The 20232-nt window shown below is 38.8% G+C and overlaps 1 protein-coding gene across 3 annotated transcripts; it reads right to left on the bottom strand.

Annotated features, from left to right (window-relative positions):
• Nucleotides 1-1084: 1084 nt before the first annotated feature.
• TDO2 (tryptophan 2,3-dioxygenase) lies at nt 1085-18726 on the bottom strand. 3 transcript variants are annotated; one of them, XM_027567212.1, is made up of 12 exons: nt 18616-18726; nt 18285-18390; nt 16333-16423; nt 13823-13893; nt 12658-12785; nt 11156-11342; nt 9779-9886; nt 6820-6931; nt 6193-6250; nt 4906-4985; nt 3993-4083; nt 1085-2682 (listed from the first exon to the last, which is right to left on the bottom strand). In XM_027567212.1, the coding sequence occupies exons 1-12, from the start codon at nt 18648-18650 to the stop codon at nt 2529-2531; spliced, it is 1221 nt and encodes a 406-aa protein (XP_027423013.1). In that variant the 5' UTR covers nt 18651-18726; the 3' UTR covers nt 1085-2528. The 3 variants fall into 3 exon arrangements, with proteins under 3 accessions (XP_027423013.1, XP_027423010.1, XP_027423012.1); XM_027567209.1 differs by lacking the exon at nt 1085-2682 and adding an exon at nt 3537-3859; XM_027567211.1 differs by lacking the exon at nt 1085-2682 and adding an exon at nt 3537-3847.
• Between the last annotated feature and the right edge of the window lie 1506 nt (nt 18727-20232).

Genomic DNA, 20232 nt, shown 5'->3' with positions numbered 1-20232 from the left:
GGACCTTATATACTTTTCAACTACCTGCTGCTGCTGCTACTAAGTCACTTCAGTCGTGTCGGACTCTGTGTGATCCCATAGACAGCAGCCACCAGGCTCCCCCGTCCCTGGGATTCTCCAGGCAAGAACACTGGAGTGGGTTGCTGAGAATACATAAAAAGAATACCTCAAGGTTGCAAGAGTTCACCAGACCCTTTGCCAAGGCATACATCCTGAGATAATTTAGGCACAAGATTAGCCAGGGAGAAAGGTTCCCTGCAGTGCCTCCAGGCAAGATACACTGTTGCTGTGCAACCAGGGGTACAAGTCTTGAGAAACAGGTTCCCAGGCAAGATCTGTTACAATTATAATCATTAACATAGAGCCTAAGAAAAGCATTTCCATGAGTAAGACACTGTGCTGTGTGATCTTAGTTCCAGACCTAAATATGTAGCTCAGGCAAGATACATTGTTGCACAAGGCTTAAGGACAACATGAGCAAGACTGTTCACCTCCTCCTTAAAGGGTCTTGGACTGCCTGCCTAAGCTTTAACTCTTTCACTGGCTTCTCAGCCTCACCAGTTGCTATTCCACGTGGGTGTATGCTGTGGTCCAGCTCTGACAAGCTGCTGGGCATTCACCCAGTGAGGCCAAGAGCAGAGCGATGAAATCGTCATGTATTTAGTAGAAGTCATAATGAAAAACATCAAGATGTTCCTGGATGTGATTTCACTGGGATCTCAGAGTGAATACTAAATTGGGCAGCCTTGATTTCATGATTTATTTAAGAATTATTAAAAGTGCATTGTAGACACTAGAAGCAAGTTTAAATGGGGCATTATAAGTGGTTTTGGAGTAGGAAATGGCAACCTACTCCAGTGTCCTTGCCTGGAAAATTCCGTGAACAGAGGAGGCTGGCGGGGTTCAGTCTGTGGTGTCGCACAGAGTCGGACACGACTGAGTACACACACATGGTACATAAGTGGTTTTGACATTTACATAAGAATTAGTGATACATCATTTGAAAAAAACCCTTACAGCTGTATAACCTAGCACACCAAGAAACAAGATAAAAATAATTAAATAAGATTACTTATTAAAAGAATAAGTCTTGACAAATAACATTTATTTCAAACTTCCAAGGCATCTTGGTGACAGAACATCCACTAACATATTTCTTCATTACTTCATGAGAAAAAGCAAAAATTGTAAACTTTATCCCCATTAAACAGATAGGAAACTAGGGATTAACCTTGTTATATCAAAATAGGTAATTAATAGATGCATTTACTGTCAAACTTAAGGGACTACCACCGGCCACCATGCTATTTGTCTTTGGATTTTTCAGCTTAACCACCATCAGGTACTACATATGTATACACACACACATATAGGCAAAAGCAATTATATGTAATTTAGAGATAAACTAGGCAGTATGATTCTTATAAGAAAAAGTTGCAATTGAGACCAAAGAATAGTTCAGTTCCACCAAGAACCTGCTTCTTACAGAGACGATCACCCGAGGTCAAGGTTATTCTACATCCCAAAATTTTTTATAATATTTTCATAATAGACATTCCACTAAGTATTGCCAGGCCATGCTAGAAAGAGAAGAAAGGAACTCCTGTCTGATCTAAACTCTGGGTCTCACACTTTTCATGACAAATGAACTTGGTCATTTCTTAGTTTATGTGTCTCCTGTCTTCTGGAAAGAATACCTATGGTCACCTCAATTCTGCCATGCCTTAGGGTGTGCTCTGCCTCCCAGACCATGAGCCTTGGGGCTGGGAAGAGCACTTTTCCCTCTGAGAGTCTAGAGGTGCTGAAGCATGGATGCAGCCTGAGGACAGAACTGGTCCACAACAGGGAAGAGCAAGGCCAACCCCTACTGAGAAAGAGAGATGAGACAGGGTTCCCCCAGGTGCCAAGAACTGAGGTCTCCAGGGCCCACATCCATCCCTGGGGGCTCCAAGCTTCCCAAGCTTTTGTCACATACAGGATCTCCTGGAGTAACTGCCCAGTGAACCCCGTTAAGTTTCAGATAGATTTCTGTCCTTGGTCACCAAGAGTCCTAACAGATGCAATCAATGTTTCCAAAACAATATATGTCAACAAACAATCTTAATACTTGCAAAATGTTTGACTGAACACCTCTTTGTACAGAATGACACATTTTATTCCATAAAATATTTGAAACAGCTGAAGTTTACAAGCTTACAATGTTTGAAATGAGATAACCATTGCATTACATGGCTACATTAAGATAAGTACTAGGACATTGTTTTTAACAGGAAAATACACTATGTACAATGTTATAATTTAACTGAATTTCTTATCTTAATGTTTAGTCTGTTATCACAAACATGAGGTGATAAAATTATTTCTAGGTTTGAATCAGTGCTACAGTACTATATGTTTAATATATGCTATATATGTATATATATGTAAGTACATATATTACATTAGGACTCTGTATAGTCATGAAAATTCATAGAAAAAATTTTAAATGCAGACTGAGAAAGCAAATTCATAGATTTTTGCAGATGATTTTAATCTGATTCATCACTGCTGAAGTAAGAGCTGTCACAGTATTCAGCCGTGTAAAGGAACTTATGAATGACTGGGTTCATCTTCGGAATCCAGTGTCGGGGAACCAGATATGTTGAGAGATTAAATAAATCTACAAATACTTTGTACCTGTCACTGGAAAAACACATATATACAGATGTTTTAGAATTATTGATACAAAAGATTTTTTAAAGTTTCAAATAATGATATTTTGCCATAAATAAATTTCTATATTCTATCATATTATATATGTTACGTGTTGTATATATCAAGTAGTGTTAGTATTAAGATTGCTTCATTTTTATTCCATATCCAAAATTTATGTCCATAAAACAATATTACATGTTTCAGCGATCCAGACCAGACTGGGCCAGAACAAAACCTAGAGTTATTACTGTCATGCTACTTTCATGAAGATAAAGATGTGTTCCTATTTCTGATTTTTAAAGGGTGGGATGCAAAATAATAAATTGAAAGCAAATAAAATTCCCAGTTGTTCATTGGAAAATATTTCCCACCTGTAAAGTAGCTGCCAAGTAACAGACATGAGTGTATTGATATATTGAAACACCATCTTAGATTATATAATAAATGTCTATAAGAGTGGTTTTCACTTTAAAATTGCTTTTGTGTTTGTTAGCCAACTATTTTCACTTGCATTTCACCTGCAGAAGAACATTTGTCTTTAAAATCAAATTTGGGTTCATATTTTGCTGTCATTTGCAACTCATGTGACCTTGGTCAAGCTGTCCAAAGCTTAGTGTTTTGGTTTCCAACTTCATCAAATAAAAACCACAATCCCTTCCTCTCACCAGGCTTTTGTGATGATTTAATGAGAAAGTGACACACTAGGAAGGTGGTTTGCGTTCACTATTCCCATCGCCACTGATGGGTGTGCTCATTTTCTGTGATCATTTATGGTTTCATGCTCACAGAATTTATTTCCAGGAAAGGAGAAAGTGTGTAATGATTATAAAAATTCAAACTAATAAATTTTTAGAATCATTCAATCTAACTTTTATTCTTGGGAAAATGAAGATGTATAAAAATAATGAAAACTGAAACTGTGCATTTTATAATTTAGTCAATCAGGTGGTAAGATTAGGGATGAAAATAGGTGAATTACAGAGAATTTCTGGGTCACTTTGCTGTACCCTGAGTTGAAAACACTTCTCCTTGGGTTAACTTGGTTCCCTCCCTCACAGGTGATGCAAATATTGGTACCGCGTCCAATCTCATCCCAGGATCCAACTGATGACCTTCCAGAAATAAGGATGTTTGCAATGATCTCCAAAAGCTCCTGTAGGAATTCCTTAATTTAAGGATAAATGTGTTGCCAGCAGTTCAGACAGGAGCAAGTGTAAGTGACTTGCCTAGATAAAGCACATCTCCGTGGACAAACAGGTGCTGGTGGCCCCGCGGAGGTGAAGGTGACGCCGGCTTACCTCACGGTGGAGCGCAGGTACTGGTACCCAGAGGACCCGCCAGTGCCCGCCTTGCTGCCGAGCATCCTGTGCACCAGGCACACGTGGTTATCTAGGTGAACACACACATTAGCTCCAGGGCGCTGAGGCAGAGGGGTCGGAACGATTATTGCCTCTGAAAAAAGGCTCCCCTTTATCATTCCATATGGGAGGTTCGCCTGTGAGCCTATGCGGCACAAGGGGAGGTTGCCTGGTGCTCCGCCTGGTCCAGGCTGCGCGGTGCATCCATTCTTCCCTAGGATTAGCTCTTGGATGCCAGGGCGGGGGGTGTGGGCACACTGTGACTTTTATGAGCCCTTGTTCCTACCGCCTTCGTGGGGCCCTTCCTCCATTAAAACAAAACTACTGACGTTATATTTTCAAGTTGTATTGACACAAAGATGAATACATTACTATTATAAATTAAAACATTTTCTTTGACCTAAAGTTTACTTTTTCCTTCTGATGATTCCTGGTGGCTCAGACGGTAAAGCGTCTGCCTGCAATGCGGGAGACCCGGGTTCGATCCCTGGGTTGGGAAGATCCCCTGGAGAAGGAATGGCAACCCACTCCAGTCCTCTTGAAAATTCCATGGACTGAGGAACCTGGTAGACTATAGTCCATGGGATCGCAAAGAGTCAGACACGACTGAGTGACCACTTTTCTTCCTGCTGATCAAACACAACATTTTCCTGGGCCCCCAGAGGACATATGAGCCCTGAAAACTGCCTGCCATGTGCACTGGGTGGGTGGCCCTCAGAGAAATTTCTGAGCTGTTTTTTCACAAACTAGCCCATCCCCCCCAGCACACACACACACACAAATGGAGGGCAGAGGGGTATTGGGGGCTTGAAGGGGAGCAGGGTTGTGGGTCAGGTTGGGGGGAAGGGCTTACATCTCCACTTGGTCATGAGTGAGTCCACATCCATGAGGAAAGTCAGCAGCTGGAAAGGGACCTGGAACCTGGGCTCTTCCCTAGGGAACAAAACCACCATCATCATCTGGACCATAAACATGTCCAGCCAAGTCCAGTGTGACAGCTTAGATAACTCTCCCAGGCTTAGGGGATAACACAATTCATCTTTCAGTGTGTGTTTAAAGATTCTAGAACATTTCTTGAAGTACATAAAATAACCAGAGTCACACCTCACCCCCATTCTCATAAAAGTCAGACACAGACAACATCTAAGGTTTTCTAGCCAATAATAGCCAGCTACTTCTTCCAGGCAAGGATATTAAACTGTGAAAACAAAGACTGCCTGTTAAAGTTTCCTCTAATACATATATACATAATAAATATATATTAAATAAATATATACACAAAATAAAATTATATATGTATATTTATATATTTTTTAATTTATATCTATGTAATTTTACTTATATATATATTTTTCAGTTTTCGTCAACTCGGTGTATTTTCTGCAGAGGATACATAAGCTTGAATGGCATATATTCACTAAGAATTGAGGAAAACAGTCAAAACTGTTTTTTATGCTGCTGCTATTCTCAAAAATAGGTGAAAGAGGATTAAAAAACTAAATGAATTCAAATAAGACACGCAGTAAACATAGATTTTTTTTTTTTTGCTTTATACCAGCGGGGCATCTTTTGCTCTGACACATTCAATTTATGAAACACAGATGGGCCTCAGACATGGTGGGCGGTGACAACAATTAGACTTGAAATTGCAGAGCAAAGAGCACAGCAATTTATATGGTGCTTCTACTTCATTCTTTTTCATTTTATAAAACAGGAATAACAATGTCGTTAAATGACAGAACCTATTTCATGGCTAAGATTCTGAGACAGATTCAACTTCGGGTCCTTAGGACACAATGTCACAGAATTTAATGAAAAGGATATTTGATTAATTTGTGTGTGTGTGTGTGTGTGTGCGCGTGTGTGTGTGTGTGCGTGTGTGTGTGCGTGTGTGTGTCTGTGTTTAACCCGTGACAGGGATAACATTGGACTCTTGCTATTTAAAATAAAGAAAAACCTCATGAAACTTCACAATTATTTTCTAAGCTTTCCCCCAAATCTAAATGACTTTTTAAAAACTATGATTAGTTTTTAAACTAATTAGTTTTTAAAGCAATGTATAAGCTTTATACTTGATACATTATCTATATCTACTCCTCAATTTTTTGCTTCAAATTCTCTTCTTTTGATTTGTTTTTACCTGTAAAAATATATCATCAAGGCCCCCTGAAGTGCTTTGTACGATAGCCGTCTTTCTCCTGCAAGACATGGAACAAGTTTTAATTTAATAGGTAATTTAAGGCACTCATGTTAATTTGGCATCATCACCTTAAGTAATTGTTCATGTTTTTAGAAAATAATGTGAATGTTAGTTAAATATTTAATCCCTTAACTTGAATTTGGAAAACTATCATTTAAAACATTATTTTAGTATTAGATTTTAAAAAACAAAATAATACATACATGTATATACACACACACTTTAAATTCTCAAAACTTTTAAATAGACAGAAATCATGCAATAAACAGCCACAGACAAAAGGACGTGAGCTTTTCCCCTCTAAATATTTAGTTCCTGTATCATTTATGAATATCTCTTTGAAAATAATGCAACTAAATTATAGAATTATAAAGTTAGTTAAATATATTTTTCACTTTCAAAAAAAGAAAAAATTGATAAAGATAACTTGCAAGATAAATTTTAAAATTCCTTACTTCTATGAATGGAAATATCAATGTCCATTTTATCCCCCCGAAGTAGGGTTTGGTATTTTGAGCTCACAGTCTTATGTTCCAGGGAAAGGATCCTCTGAATAGAAATGCCTACCTTTACTAAGGAGATGCTCATGACGTTTCTCATCAAATAAGGACAGTAATACCTCTTTCTGCTTCTGAAATTCAGCCATTTGTTCCTCCTTTTCCTCTGACTCTTCCTTAGCCTTTGGGAGAAAAGCTGCATTAATATTCCCAAAAGAAAATAAATTCTTATTTTAGAAAATACTGCTTGTGAGAAATAGACTAGCCCAGGTGCAGAAAAGGTGTCCCGTAGGATATGCAGTGTATCATCTAAGAATATAAGCTTGGAAAATTAGGGAGGCCTCATGCCCACTGGTTCTACCCTTTTGTTTAAGTTTAAATGATTTGTTAAACTCAAATACTCTTTTCATAAATGTCATGATAAATGAATTCGGGCAAAACTGGAGTGACTATGAGGGGTCAATAATGTCTAATTTTAGACAATTATTTAATACAGGGAGTAAATTAATTCCAGTTAGGAAAAGTTAAGAATTCCTAGTCAGAGAAACTACTAATTCTACTGAAATTCTATCTTCAGAGCAATATTCTATAAATACAATTCCTTAGATATTTTTCACTGTTATATTTTTATTCACTTGATATTTATTGATTTGTTTAAGGAAATTTGCATTTTCCTGCCTTCAACACATGCTCTACTTAGAATTCAATTACTTGGAGCAAAAATCAGTTACTCCAGCTGACTTCCATTTACCAGATCAAGCATATCATGTGGTCAGAATGTGTGTGCCTTCTATGGCCAATGGACTATTCATTTATTCAGTAAATGTCAGGCTAGTGATAGAGAAAAAATTGTGAGCAAAAACCGAGTCCCCTGATCTCTATCTGGTGGGACTAAAACACTGAAAACTTGTTAAATTACAACCATACAACTAGGTTCATCTGAACCATTTCTCCACATATATGCATCAACATACTTTATTTTTCCTCTTTCTGACTTACTTCACTCTGTATGACAGACTCTAGGTGCATCCACTTCTCTACAAATGACCTAATTGCGTTCATTTTTTATGGCTGAGTAATACTCTATTTTATAAATGTACCGCATCTTCATCCATTCTTCTGTTGATAGACATTTAGGTTGTTGCCAGATCTTTGCTGTTATAAACAGTGCAGGGCAGGAATAGAGATGAATATGTAGAGAACAAATGTGTGGACATGGAGGGTTGGAAACAGAGGGCAAAAGAGTGAGATAAATTGGGAGATTGGGATTATATATACACTATGCATGTTTGTGTTCAGTCGCTCAGTCATGTCTGACTCTTTTGTGACCCCATGGACTGTAGCCTCTGTCCATGGGATTTTCCAGGCAAGAATACTGGAGTGGGTTGCCATTTTCTCCTCCAGGGAATCTTCCTGACCCAGGGATCAAACCCACTGCTCTTGCATCTCCTGCAGTGGCAGGTGGATTCTTCACCACTGTGTCACCTGGGAAGCCCTATATATACACTACTATAAAATAGATAGCTAGTGGGCAGCTACTGTATAGCACAGGGAGCTCAGATTGGTGCTCTGTGATGACTTAGAGGGGTGGGATGGACAGGTTGGAGTCTCAAGACAGAGGGCATGTATGTATACATATGGCTGATTCACTTTGTTTTATAGCAGAAACTAATACAACATTGTAAGACAACTATACCTCAATTTTTTGAAAAAGAATTTTAAATAATTGCAACCACGGGCAGTGAAATAAAGGAGCAATGTCATACCATCACAACTTATAGTAGCAGAGAGTTCAATAAAGACCCTCCTGCTGAAGTTTTCCTTGAAATAAGACCTGAAGACTGGGAAAGAGTTATCTGGGAAAGGAGAATGGATTATGAAATTCAAAGAGCCAAATAAGCTAGAGATAAACAGTTGAGAATTACTGGTGTCTAAGCAGATGCTGCAGCAGCAGGTATAAATGAGTTCACCTGGTGGAAGAGGAAAAAGAGGATACAAGGGACCTGAGCCCATGCATTGTGAATCTCCATCAGTTACTGGTTTCAGAAAGAAACATGAACCCATGAAAGAGCTGGAGAAGTAAGGGTCAGAAAGCTAGGTGAGAACAAAATGTTGATACCAAAACCATGGCGGAGCGGGGTTGGGTGGGGAGAATGTTCAAGAAAGTGTAGGTAGTGATTAGTATTAAAGCCAGTAGGAAATGAAATAAAATGAAGATAAAAGGGCCATTGGATTTACATACGGGGGTCACTTGTGAACAACAGGAAGGCAGACTGAACCACGGTGAGAATTAGATGGAGAAAAAGAAATAATTACACTCACTGCTGTTCTAAATACCCTGCAAATATGAATCCAATGTAACGTTCACAATATCTCTATGAGGTAAATACTCATATTTTACATTTTGCCCATGAAGGGAGGGAAGCAAATGAACCAGGTAGCAGAAGGGTATGTTACAGGGTCACCAAGAAGGGAAGGGGAATTTGACCCGTGACTGTGACAACACTGCACGGTGCACATAGCCTCTCAAGATGTAGAATTGAAACAACTCTTCCAAAAATTTGGTCATGAAGAAAGGATGAGGGCCCATAACATGAGAGAAACTGAGGAATCAACAGTATTGTTTTAACTGAGGGAAGTTTGCCATGGTCTGAGGAAGAACTCAGCCAATAGGAGGAACTCAGCATACATGAGTGAAGGGGAAGTTACGTGACTTAATGTATTGGTTGACTGGTCCTTTGTGAGCCCACTTCTGTCTAGAAGCAATCATAACATGAAACTTTCAATAAAAATGAAAAATCTCTATTTGTCTCATCTCCTCAAAATCTTGCCTACAATAAACTCCTTCACTTATTTTTTATTATGCATCAATAAAATTAAATCACTTGTGTAATATATTCCAAGCAGATGCACGTGTAAAAGAAAAAGAATATAAGGAAAATGAAAGACTAAGAGAAAATAAAATTAAAATAAAATTCCCAAAACTTCTCCTATAGTAAACTTATGTTTACTTATGGTTTCACAAATACCTGAATCTTTGTGAATTCTTCTTCCAAACCTTTGACAATGTTCTTTTCAAGCTTTCCCCAGAAGTTAAATCCATGCGGCTCTAAACCTGGGGTTCTTTCCAGCCATGCCTGAAGTAAATATTTTTCAAGTGAATACATTGTAAAATTTAAAATATGTCAAATGTTTTGTAACAAACATTTGTGAACTTGAAATATAAAATTTTCCTGGTTTTGAGGAAAATGTCAGTATATCATTAATCTTTTTGTATGTAAACGTTTCTCTTTCCTTTCAATATCTGCAGTCAAATGCTCTACCACTGAGCTATATCCCCTCTCCCCTTCAATTTCTTCATTTATAAAACAGCAGTGTTTTTTTCTCCTAATCTAGAAGGCAATCAAATTAAAAATTTACTTTCTATTAAATTATTACAGATATTCCAGTTTTGTTCTATAGATCTATGAACATATGTATATGTTGTTTTAATGAGGTATACTGGTTTATTCTCAAAATAGTTTATGTCTTAGGAGCTGAAGGAATCATATCATATATAATTTGATTTGATCTAAATGCAAGAACACTGTGTACTTAGCAACATTGAAATCAGCTAGCTACTCAATTATTTCCAGATTCCACAGGATTTTTAATCTAGAAATAAAAACGAGTCCATGCATCTCTATGAGCTCTCATATAGCTTATTCTTGGTTTTGAATTTAACTTTGTGATTCTTTTTCTATAGCCATTAAGTGGCATTAATATTTATTAACCTAAATCTGTATTTATAATGCCCAGGGGATTAGTGAGCAGAGCATAATTTGCTAAAATAAAAGTTTAATTTGCAAAGTAAAAGCCTTTGTCCAAGAAGTCAAGACTGTACAATCCTATTTAATAATTTTCTTGCGCAGAAACTAATAATTCCTCAGGACCATGTACAGACCCACAGAGAACTAGATATGACTGGGGGAAATCCTGAAGGACAGAACTTTAGTGATGAACCTTAGTGATGTAGTTTAATTAAGAAACATACTCAACTTGTGGAACTTTTCAATTATGGAATATTTTAAAGTAAAGCTCATTAAATAAATAACCATACCCAGTTTAAAAATCAGCTAACCCAATGCTAGTTGCTTAGCAGCAATGTTTAAAAGGGTTGTTTTAATAAGATATAGAGGTTATTAAATGTTAACATATCATTGACTATAGAAATATCTCTGAAGTTCTCAAGAGAGTTCTTAATATTTTAATTAGTGGAATTTACCAGTTGAAGTATTTTTATAAGTTCATTCTTCTCTTATTTACAACAAATGCAACCCAATTTCGACAGGAGTTTTGAAGTCCGGATCTCGCAGAAGCTCAGTGAACTACACGTGCTGAGCGAAACGTTACGTCTGCGCACGCACCTCAACCAGCTGCAGAAGCGTCCTTTCTTGCTCGGACTTCAGCAGAAGCTCGTTGTCTTTCCCTCTGAAGTTGTCGCGGTAGTGTCTTCTGTTGTAAGGGACCCTCAAGCTCTGCAGAACCCCTATCTTGTTTTCTAACAGGCGGAACTGCAGACTCTGGAAGCCGGACGCCGGGGATAAGTACTCTCTTTGAGAACAGGTCCCGGGAGAGAAGAGCAGGGGAAGGTGCACATTGTAAATCACTGTAACACTGCCTTCTTGGGGAGGGGGGAGGCGGTGGTCATGTGACTCTGCAGGTGTCACCAGGCACAGACACACAACAGCCCAGGGCTGAACCCATGACTTGGACTTGATCCAATCAGGACAACGAGCTCCTAGCCATCATCGTCTCTGCAGGCCGATGTTTGTATAGTTTGTGAAGGGTCATAGTGTACCAATGTGTGTTTATATCTGTGTATGTGCGTTCACATGTGTGCTTATATATACACATGCATAGATGTACATGCATGTGTGTATACTAAGTTTTTTCCTAAGGTAAAGACAGATGAACATTGAGCAATACTTCTTATTCAATAGTGCTAAAAGTTCCTTTGTAAATTTTCTTCAGTTTCTCCTTAAAGTTCAATTCTCAAAGTTCAGCACTGTGAGACTCCACAAGTGAAATGAATGGAATGTTGCCTAGCACAAAAGAGGGCATCACAAAATGTGATTACTCCCACCAGGCACAACCCTCACATCCCTATAAATGTTCTCCCTATAACTGGTACTAAGACTTCAATTTGTTAAGTATATACTAAAAAGGAATTCTACTTCTTTTCATTTGATTACCAACCATGTAGAGGATACTGCTTCTGCACCCCATGCTCTTAAAATTTCTTCTCAAATCTTAGTTATGAAAAAGTTTTCTTATAAAATTTATAGTTTGACTGCTAAACATTCCATAATAACCTAAGTGGGAAAAGAATCTGAAAAAGAATAGATACATGTACATGTATAACTGAATCACTTTGCTGAACACCTGAAACTAACACAACATTGTTAATTAACTGTAGTCTAATATAAAATAAAAATTTAAAACACATAAAAAATACAATTTATAGTTCAATCCATAATTTATACTGTCAGTTTTGGTTACATGCTTCTTTACATATCATTCCTATTTCTCTTGTATTTTTGGTTTTTAATCATTTAAATTTAGAATGTGTATTATATCAGCCTTTTAAGCCATTTTGCTAAGCTGTCTAAAATCCTTTTGGGATAAAACTAGGGTACACATGATGAATTGAATTTAATGGATCCTGTTATGTTCATATGTGAAAGGAAGAGATGAAATATTTTCAATAGCTACTCAAATGCTTCGGGATGACGGCTCCCAAGTGCTCACAGTGACAGACTGTCAGCAAGACTGACTCCTTAACGCCACGCAAAACAGCAGGCACGTTCTCTCCAGCCCATCAGAAGGGAAGGGTAACCCCTGTATGCTGGCAAAGCCGCGCGCGCACCTGAAGTCATTGAAGTCCAAGGCTGTCATGGTCTCCAGGACGGAAAACTGCTGGACCAAGAGTTTGAGGATCACCACCACTCGGTGCATTCGGGTGATCACCTTCAGCATGTTCCTCTCATCCCTCACCTGGGTGTTAGGAGACAAGACACTGAGTAATCAATCCTCAATTCTGGGAGACACTAAACAATGCACTCCTGTGGATGTTATCTCTACTTTAAAGAGGAACATTTGCATTAAAATGTGCCTTAGGTAGATTCTAAACTAATGGCAACTCTGAATTGTTTGCAAGAAGTGTCTGCAACATTCAAATCTTTTTTTTTTTTTTTCTTTAAAACTAGAAAAATTCTATGGAAGGACAATTTAAGTAAATTCTGGAACACAACTCCCACTGATTTCAAAGCAAATGTCTCTCTTAGTTTTGCTCTGAGGAATAAAGTTTAGGAGAACGTGGAAACTTGTGGGTAAGAATTAAGCAGACACTTGGGTTCCTCTGTTCTGTCTCAAGGGCAGGAGTTGCCATGGAAATGGATGGGGATGATGTTCACAGAGAATGGATGTTCTCTCCTTCCCAGCCCCCTTGGCACACGGGCTCTGAGCTGGAGAACACAAGGCTGTGTCCTGTGTCCTCCAAGGATGAAGGAAGGTACGTGTGCAAGAAGTGGGCTGGGAGGGAGACTGAGGGAACATCACCAGGATTCTGACTCTTCCTCCTCCCACTCTGTTCCTCCTCATCCTCTTCTGGCTCATCCTCTTCGTCTTGTCTATTCTCTTTCCCCATCTCCACCTCTCCTCCTGTGTCACCTCCTTCATCATTGCTCCTATCTTCTCATAGCAAACATTCATTAGAAATACAATTCTGGTAGCTATTGATTAAAGAATCTACATTAGCTGTCCTGGCAATCCACTGTCATTTGTAACAACTTTTTGCAGGGGAAAAAATTGATTTCTAAACAAAGGACTTGAAAATAAAATTTGAAAGGCATCTTAAAGCAAGGGCATGGTGATAATTACGCTGGAAGAACATGACCAAACTCTCTACACTAGAAACTTTTTTCCCCCTTAAATACTAATTCCACCATTTGGTGTTAAACTTTTCCCATTAATAATATTTTCTACACTCTCAAAGAAAAGTATGAAAGGAATACTGTGACATAGCAACTCACATGGCCATTCTGAAAGATCTCACGAACAGAATCTAATTCCCACAGGATCTGCTTAAACCAGAGTTCATAAGCTGCAAGGAGAAGATCATCATCAGTCGGGAGCCTTTTGACCATAATTATATGAAAGACAAGGCTAACACATTGAAAGAGAAATAAAAATGTAACTTAAAAGTCTATAAATGCCAACATAGCCCTATGCTATGCTAACAAACAAGTATTAGTGATCAAGTTAAAATAGCCTCCTTTTAATGAATGTTTTAATATGTCAGGTATGTTATCTATATGCTTTATGTTATTTTTGAACTGATTTCTTTCAACTAAATACTGTAAATGTCTTTTTGGGATACAGCAAATAATCTTATCTTCCCATGTGGAAGCTGGAGGTGTGTGGAGAAGCAGAAGTAATACTGAATATCTATAAAGTGAGATATTAATAATTCATTAACGTAATGAATGGGCTTCCCTGGTGGCTCAGACAGAAAAGAATCTGCCTACAATACAGAAGTTTGATCCCTGCAATAAGGGTTCGATCCCTGGGTCGGGAAGTTTCTGTGGAGAAGGAACTGGCTACCCATTCCAGTATTCTTGCCTGGATAATCTCATGGACAGAGGAGCCTGGTGGGCTACAGTCCATAAGGTTGCAAAAGTTGGACGCCACTGAGCGACTAAGCATCATGCGCGCAACCTAATGAGTATGATGACATGTTTGTTTCTAGAGATTTAGACTTTACAGTGGAGAAGGCAATGGCACCCCACTCCAGTACTCTTGCTTGAAAAATCCCATGGACGGGGGAGCCTGGTAGGCCGCCGTCCATGGGGTCACTAAGAGTCAGATACGACTGAGCGACTTCCCTTTCACTTTTCACTTTCATGCTTTGGAGAAAGAAATGGCAACCCACTCCAGTGTTCTTGCCTGGAGAATCCCAGGGATGGGGGAGCCTGGTGGGCTGCCGTCTATGGGGTCGCACAGAGTCAGACACGACTGAAACGACTTAGCCGCAGACTTTACAGGGAGGACAAGTTATGAACAGGCTGAAACTCTGTCATATTCATCAGTTTCCCTCAGCTCCTGGCATAATGTTTGAGATAAGATAAACACTGGGTGATTATTTTATAAATAGATAAATTAAATAGCAAATGTAGTCATTAGGGGAACATGGAAATGAATCATTTTAATGATTGCTCATGCATTCTGTTTGGGCAAAGGCTGTGCTTCTGTACTAATGAAAGGAATAAAATTATACCTTTAAATTAGAGCTAAGGAGACTTTAGAAATCTAATTTCCATCTTTAGACAAAAAGAGCAAATCAAATATTTTTTGATCAGTTTATTTATCAATTTTTCAAGTTTAACTCTGGGTAGCAGGTCCCATGACCTGCTTACCTTGTGTTCTAATGGAAGGAAAGTTTCTCCATCAAATGATGCAAGCTACCATTTACTATGAGCTCACTGCATGCTGTACCTTGAACTAAATGTGTAACACACCTTATCTCATGTCATCCTCACAGGAGCTCTGTGAATGAGAAGATGTAATCATTCTTCCCATTGTACAGATGGGGAAATGAAGAGAATTACTAGTCCAGAAACCAGACTGAGGTTGCATCATCTTTAATGGTAGAGATGGGATTCGAAATAGATTTCTGATTCTAGATGTATGCTCACCTGCTGTCATTCTGCCCTCATTGATTTTGTCTTGGTATAAGCCACCAACAGAATGTCACCATAAAAAACAGAAGAAGTAACACATTAAGCCAATTATTTTCCTTTTTTTTTTTTTTTTTCCTCAAAGGAGTTGGTTATATTAGCCAGTCAGTGAAGAAAACAATCATTTGAAAGACAGAAAGAATGGATAAGACAAAGAAACATCTAGAAATGCAGCGCTGATCAGCATGAGAGATGGAGCCATGATCAACCAGAGGACAGTATTAGATACAAAGGATTTAGAGTAAATCTGAATGTTTTGGGGTAACAGACTTCTGTAAGACACATATTTGTGAAATCTTTCACACAAGTCAAAGAGTTCTGAGACTTCCTCAACTTCCAAAGTCATGGACTCCTACGTTAAAAAACCACTACCCAGAAGTTAGAAGTCTGGAGAGAATGAATACACATTTTAGATAAAATTTATATTCCTGTTTAGTACCAAATTTCTGTAGGACGTGTACAGTTACAGTAAATGTGAGTGATCTATTTCTTGAAAATAGCTCTGAGTTGACAAGTAGTGACATCTTAACTTTCAGATTCTTTGTGAATTCCAAGAGATAAAAAGTCTCTTTGGATTAAGGACAAAGTCCTACCTGATAAGCAGTGAGGTAACAGAAAGAAGACTGTAGTAAATCCCAGAAGGAGGACCTATGATAATTTATCTGATAGCAAAGTCTTTGCAAGCACCCTAGCAAATGTGATCCTTTACTCTTCCACCATTCTACAGTTAAAAGCATTGTAACTCTCCCCATTACTAATGGGAAACTACTATGAATAGTTACTGTTCAACCCTGTGTGTGACTTACCTTGATGAGTTATGATAAAAAGATGTTCATCGTGGATTTTATTTCCTTTCATTTCACTTTGAAGCTCCTGTGCATTCAAAACTTTTTCCAACTTCAAACAAAAAAAATAGAAAAACTGATTTTGTAGAAACTTCTATTTACATGATGAATAAGTTACAGTTAGGATCTAATGTACACCATAGTGATTGTAGTTAATGACAATGCACCATATACTAGATCTTAAGTGTTCTTACCACAAAAAAAAAAAAAAAACAAACAAGAAAGGTGATTATGTGACATGATGCAGGCATTAGTTAATGCTCTGGTAGTAATCACTATGCCATATGTAAGTGTAATCAAATCAACATGTGGGCACCTTAAACTTATGTGAAGTTATATGTCAATTATATCTCAGTAAAACTGGAAAAAAAGATTACAAAAAGACTGATATTGAAATTGCAAAACTTGATTTTTACCAACTTTAATAAATAGAATATGATACTATAAAAAAAAAAAAACTCCCAAATACTCAGGAACCAATCTACTTTCTTTTAAACAATTAATGTCTCTTCACAAGGAGTGAGTTGAATTTATGAGTTTTATTCTTTTCAGAAGAAATTATATCTGTGTATGTGTGTGTGCTGTCATGTCTGACTCTTTGCCACCAAATGGACTGTAGCCCACCAGGCTCCTCTGTCCGTGGGATTCTCCAGGCAAGAATACTGGAGTGGTTTCCCATGCCCTCCTCCAAAGGATCTTTCCAACCCAGGGTTCGAACCTGAGTCTCTAGAGTCTCCTGCATTGGCAGGTGGATTCTTTATCACTGTGCCACTGGGGAAGCCCAGGAATTTTTACTAATACATACTATTACCCTCACTGAGAAATCACATCCCTTCCATCTCTTGAAGCCAGTGCCATAAAAGCTCTATAACTTGCTTAGCCTACTATGTGTCTGCTGTTCTTTTATTCTCCTAAAGAGTCAGTTCTAAGAAGGTCTTAACATTGCCTATCAGCTCATCCTTAGAAACCCATCAACAAAGTCATCAAGGATTCTAATCATTTCACATCTTAAAAATAATCTCCAGCAATTTCCCTAGTGGTCCAGGGTTGGGACTCCATGCTTCCCCTGCAAGAGGTGAGGGTTCAACCCCTGGTCAGGGAACTAAGTTCCCACATGCCAAGTGGCAAAAAAAAAAAAGATAAAATAATGTTCAAATACCTCTTTTTAACACCCTTCTTTCCTCTAAACATATGCCTTCAACATTTCCACTTTACAATAAAGAATTTAAAAGAGAAATTGTCTGGCTACATTTGCAATTCTAGGCTGGGATCTAGTAATCAGGTCTCACGTGAACAGGTCGTGCAATGCCAGCCAGTTATCTATGCTTTCTCTGCCATTATTGTACGTTTGTTGGGCAGGTGAATCTTTACATACAAGTCTTAGAATTTTCTAATAAAAATATATGCTCAAAAAAGCATACATTTGTATAAAAAGAGATATCTTTAGATCCATAAAACTATTGGGTGACTGAGAATCTTTACGACCCCATGGACTATACGGTCCATGAAATTCTCCAAGCAAGAATACTGGAGTGGGTAGTCGTTCCCTTCTCCAGGGGCTCTTCCCAACAGAGGGATCAAACCCAGGTCTCCCACATTGCAGGCAGATTCTTAACCAGCTGAGCCACCAGGGAAGCCCAAGAATACTGGAGTGGGGAGCCTATCCCTTCTCTAGGGGATCTGCCTGACTCAGGAATCGAACCAGGGTCTACTGCATTGCAGGCAGATTCTTTACCAGCTGAGCTACCAACCAGGGTCTACTGCATTGCAGGCAGATTCTTTACCAGCTGAGCTACCAGGGAAGCCCAACTGCAAAAACAAACACAAAACAATCCCCAAACATGAAAATGTCATGTAACTGAGTTTAAGGCCCAAAAATGAAAGATAATTCTTGTAAGGACCCTGCCACTTACTTGCAGGTAGTTCCCATAGATAAGTCCTCCTTTACTGGCTCTGTTCACACCGGCCTGTGATTTGTCTTCTTCACTGCCTTGTGCAGAGAGTGGTTTAAAAGCATATCTTCAGGTGAAAGAAGTAAAAGGGGAAAAAATAGAGCTTGAGAAAGCACAGTACCGAATAACAGGAGCGACGAGAATTCTCTTATTCCTAACTTTTCAAAGTAGATGATTAAACAGTGGAAGAAGGCTGACAGTTTTCACCTTTGCTCTTGAAATTCTGAAATTACTTTTCCTATCTGACCTTCCTAAGAGCTTAACCATACTCAGGATAGAGGTAAATACTCACCCAAAGCTCTTTCCTAAAAAGGGGCACCCACTCATGATGAAGATACACTGTCAGGGCAGCCCAGAGCTCTAACTGTAGCTGGATGATGAGGCTGACCTCCCCAGATGTCCACAGCTGCCTTTTATGTACCCTGCCCACCCTGCCCCAGCCAATCAGCCCCTTTGCATCTCCTAGTGGGACTTCTGTTTCAGTTGGTACAGAAGCTGAACTTTGGCAGACTGTAGCGTGGATTTATGTTTGGGGCAGTTTGTTTGCTATAGACCTGAGTATTCTGCCAACAGTATTTGACTTGCTAAGTTCTGCTTTCATATCCAAAATAACAAGCAGTAAATAAATCGATGAGAGGCAAAGTTTAAAAACCCGAAGATTTAACTATTCTATTCCAAGAACACATTTGCATAGTGTTAGAATGTATAAGAGAATGAGCTTGTTAAAAAACAAGTATTTATTCTCTTGGTCTTAGATTTGGATATTTTTACAACTCCAAAGCCAAAGACGGACCTTGAGTGTCTCTGGAGAAACTCATTATTCAACAGAGGCAGGATTCACACTTAAACCCCAATTTCAGCCCCTCTTCAAAGTTTTCCTGGTCTAAATCTCATTTAATAATTAGCAGCAGTCATGCTGCTTACTGTATTAGAACTTAAATGCATATTATTAATTTACTGACACTTGGGCATACTGACTACAGGGCACTGGGAGTCAACCCACTATGTCTGCAGATAATTTTAAAACAGTAATAACATAACTTGAGTTCCAAAGCATGTCCATGAGAAAGTATTCTTTCTAGAAAATATTACTGATTGGCCTAAGTTCTAACTGTTGCTTTGAGGTCCATGGAGCCAGAGCAGAGACTCCATCCTCCCTATCCACCACTGCAGTGCACAAAGAACCACACAGAGATGGCTTTTCCTATTTATCTCAATGGTCAGCTTATGTCTAATTCCCCAGAGTCATTAGAGGTCAAAAGCCTCATTTCCAGTCTTGGCCCTCATTTCAGTTCAGTCCAGTCGCTCAGTCACTCAGTTCAGTCCGACTCTTTGTGACCCCATGAACTGCAGCACACAAGGCCTCCCTGTCCATAACCAACTCCTGGAGTTCACTCAGACTCACATCCATGGAGTCAGTGATGCCATCCAGCCATCTCATCCTCTGTCATCCCCTTCTCCTCCTGCCCCCAATCCCTCCCAACATCAGAGTCTTTTCCAATGAGTCAACTCCTCGCATGAGGTGGCCAAAGGACTGGAGTTTCAGCTTTAGCATCATTCCTTCCTAAGAACACCCAGGACTGATCTCCTTTAAGATGTACTGGCTGGATCTCCTTGCAGTCCAAGGGACTCTCAAGAATCTTCTCCAACACCACAGTTCAAAATCATCAATTCTTCAGCACTCAGTTTTCTTCACAGTCCAACTTTCACATCCATACATGACCACTGGAAAAACTATAGCCTTGACTAGATGGACCTTTGTTGACAAAGTAATGTCTCTACTTTGGAATACGCTATGTAGGTTGGTCATAACTTTCCTTCCAAGGAGGAAGCGTCTTTTAATTTCATGGCTGCAATCACCATCTGCAGTGATTTTGGAGCCCCCCAAAATAAAGTCTGACACTGTTTC

This window comes from Bos indicus x Bos taurus, chromosome 17 (assembly GCF_003369695.1).
Source record: "Bos indicus x Bos taurus breed Angus x Brahman F1 hybrid chromosome 17, Bos_hybrid_MaternalHap_v2.0, whole genome shotgun sequence".
Lineage (NCBI taxonomy): Eukaryota > Metazoa > Chordata > Mammalia > Artiodactyla > Bovidae > Bos > Bos indicus x Bos taurus.
The sequence above is the reverse complement of the archived record's forward strand: the minus strand, read 5'-3'. Positions and strand labels throughout refer to the sequence as shown.

Bases quoted from the DNA above. Each gene is read 5' to 3' on its own strand.
- TDO2 (XM_027567209.1), bottom strand. From the start codon at position 18,650: ATGAGTGGGTGCCCCTTTTTAGGAAAGAGCTTTGG. The intron at 12,786-13,822 runs GTGAGTTGCTAT...CCTAACACCCAG, and splicing joins AGATCTTTCAGAATGGCCAT to GTGAGGGATGAGAGGAACAT. The intron at 4,084-4,905 runs GTAAGCCCTTCC...GTGTTCACCTAG, and splicing joins ACTCATGACCAAGTGGAGAT to ATAACCACGTGTGCCTGGTG.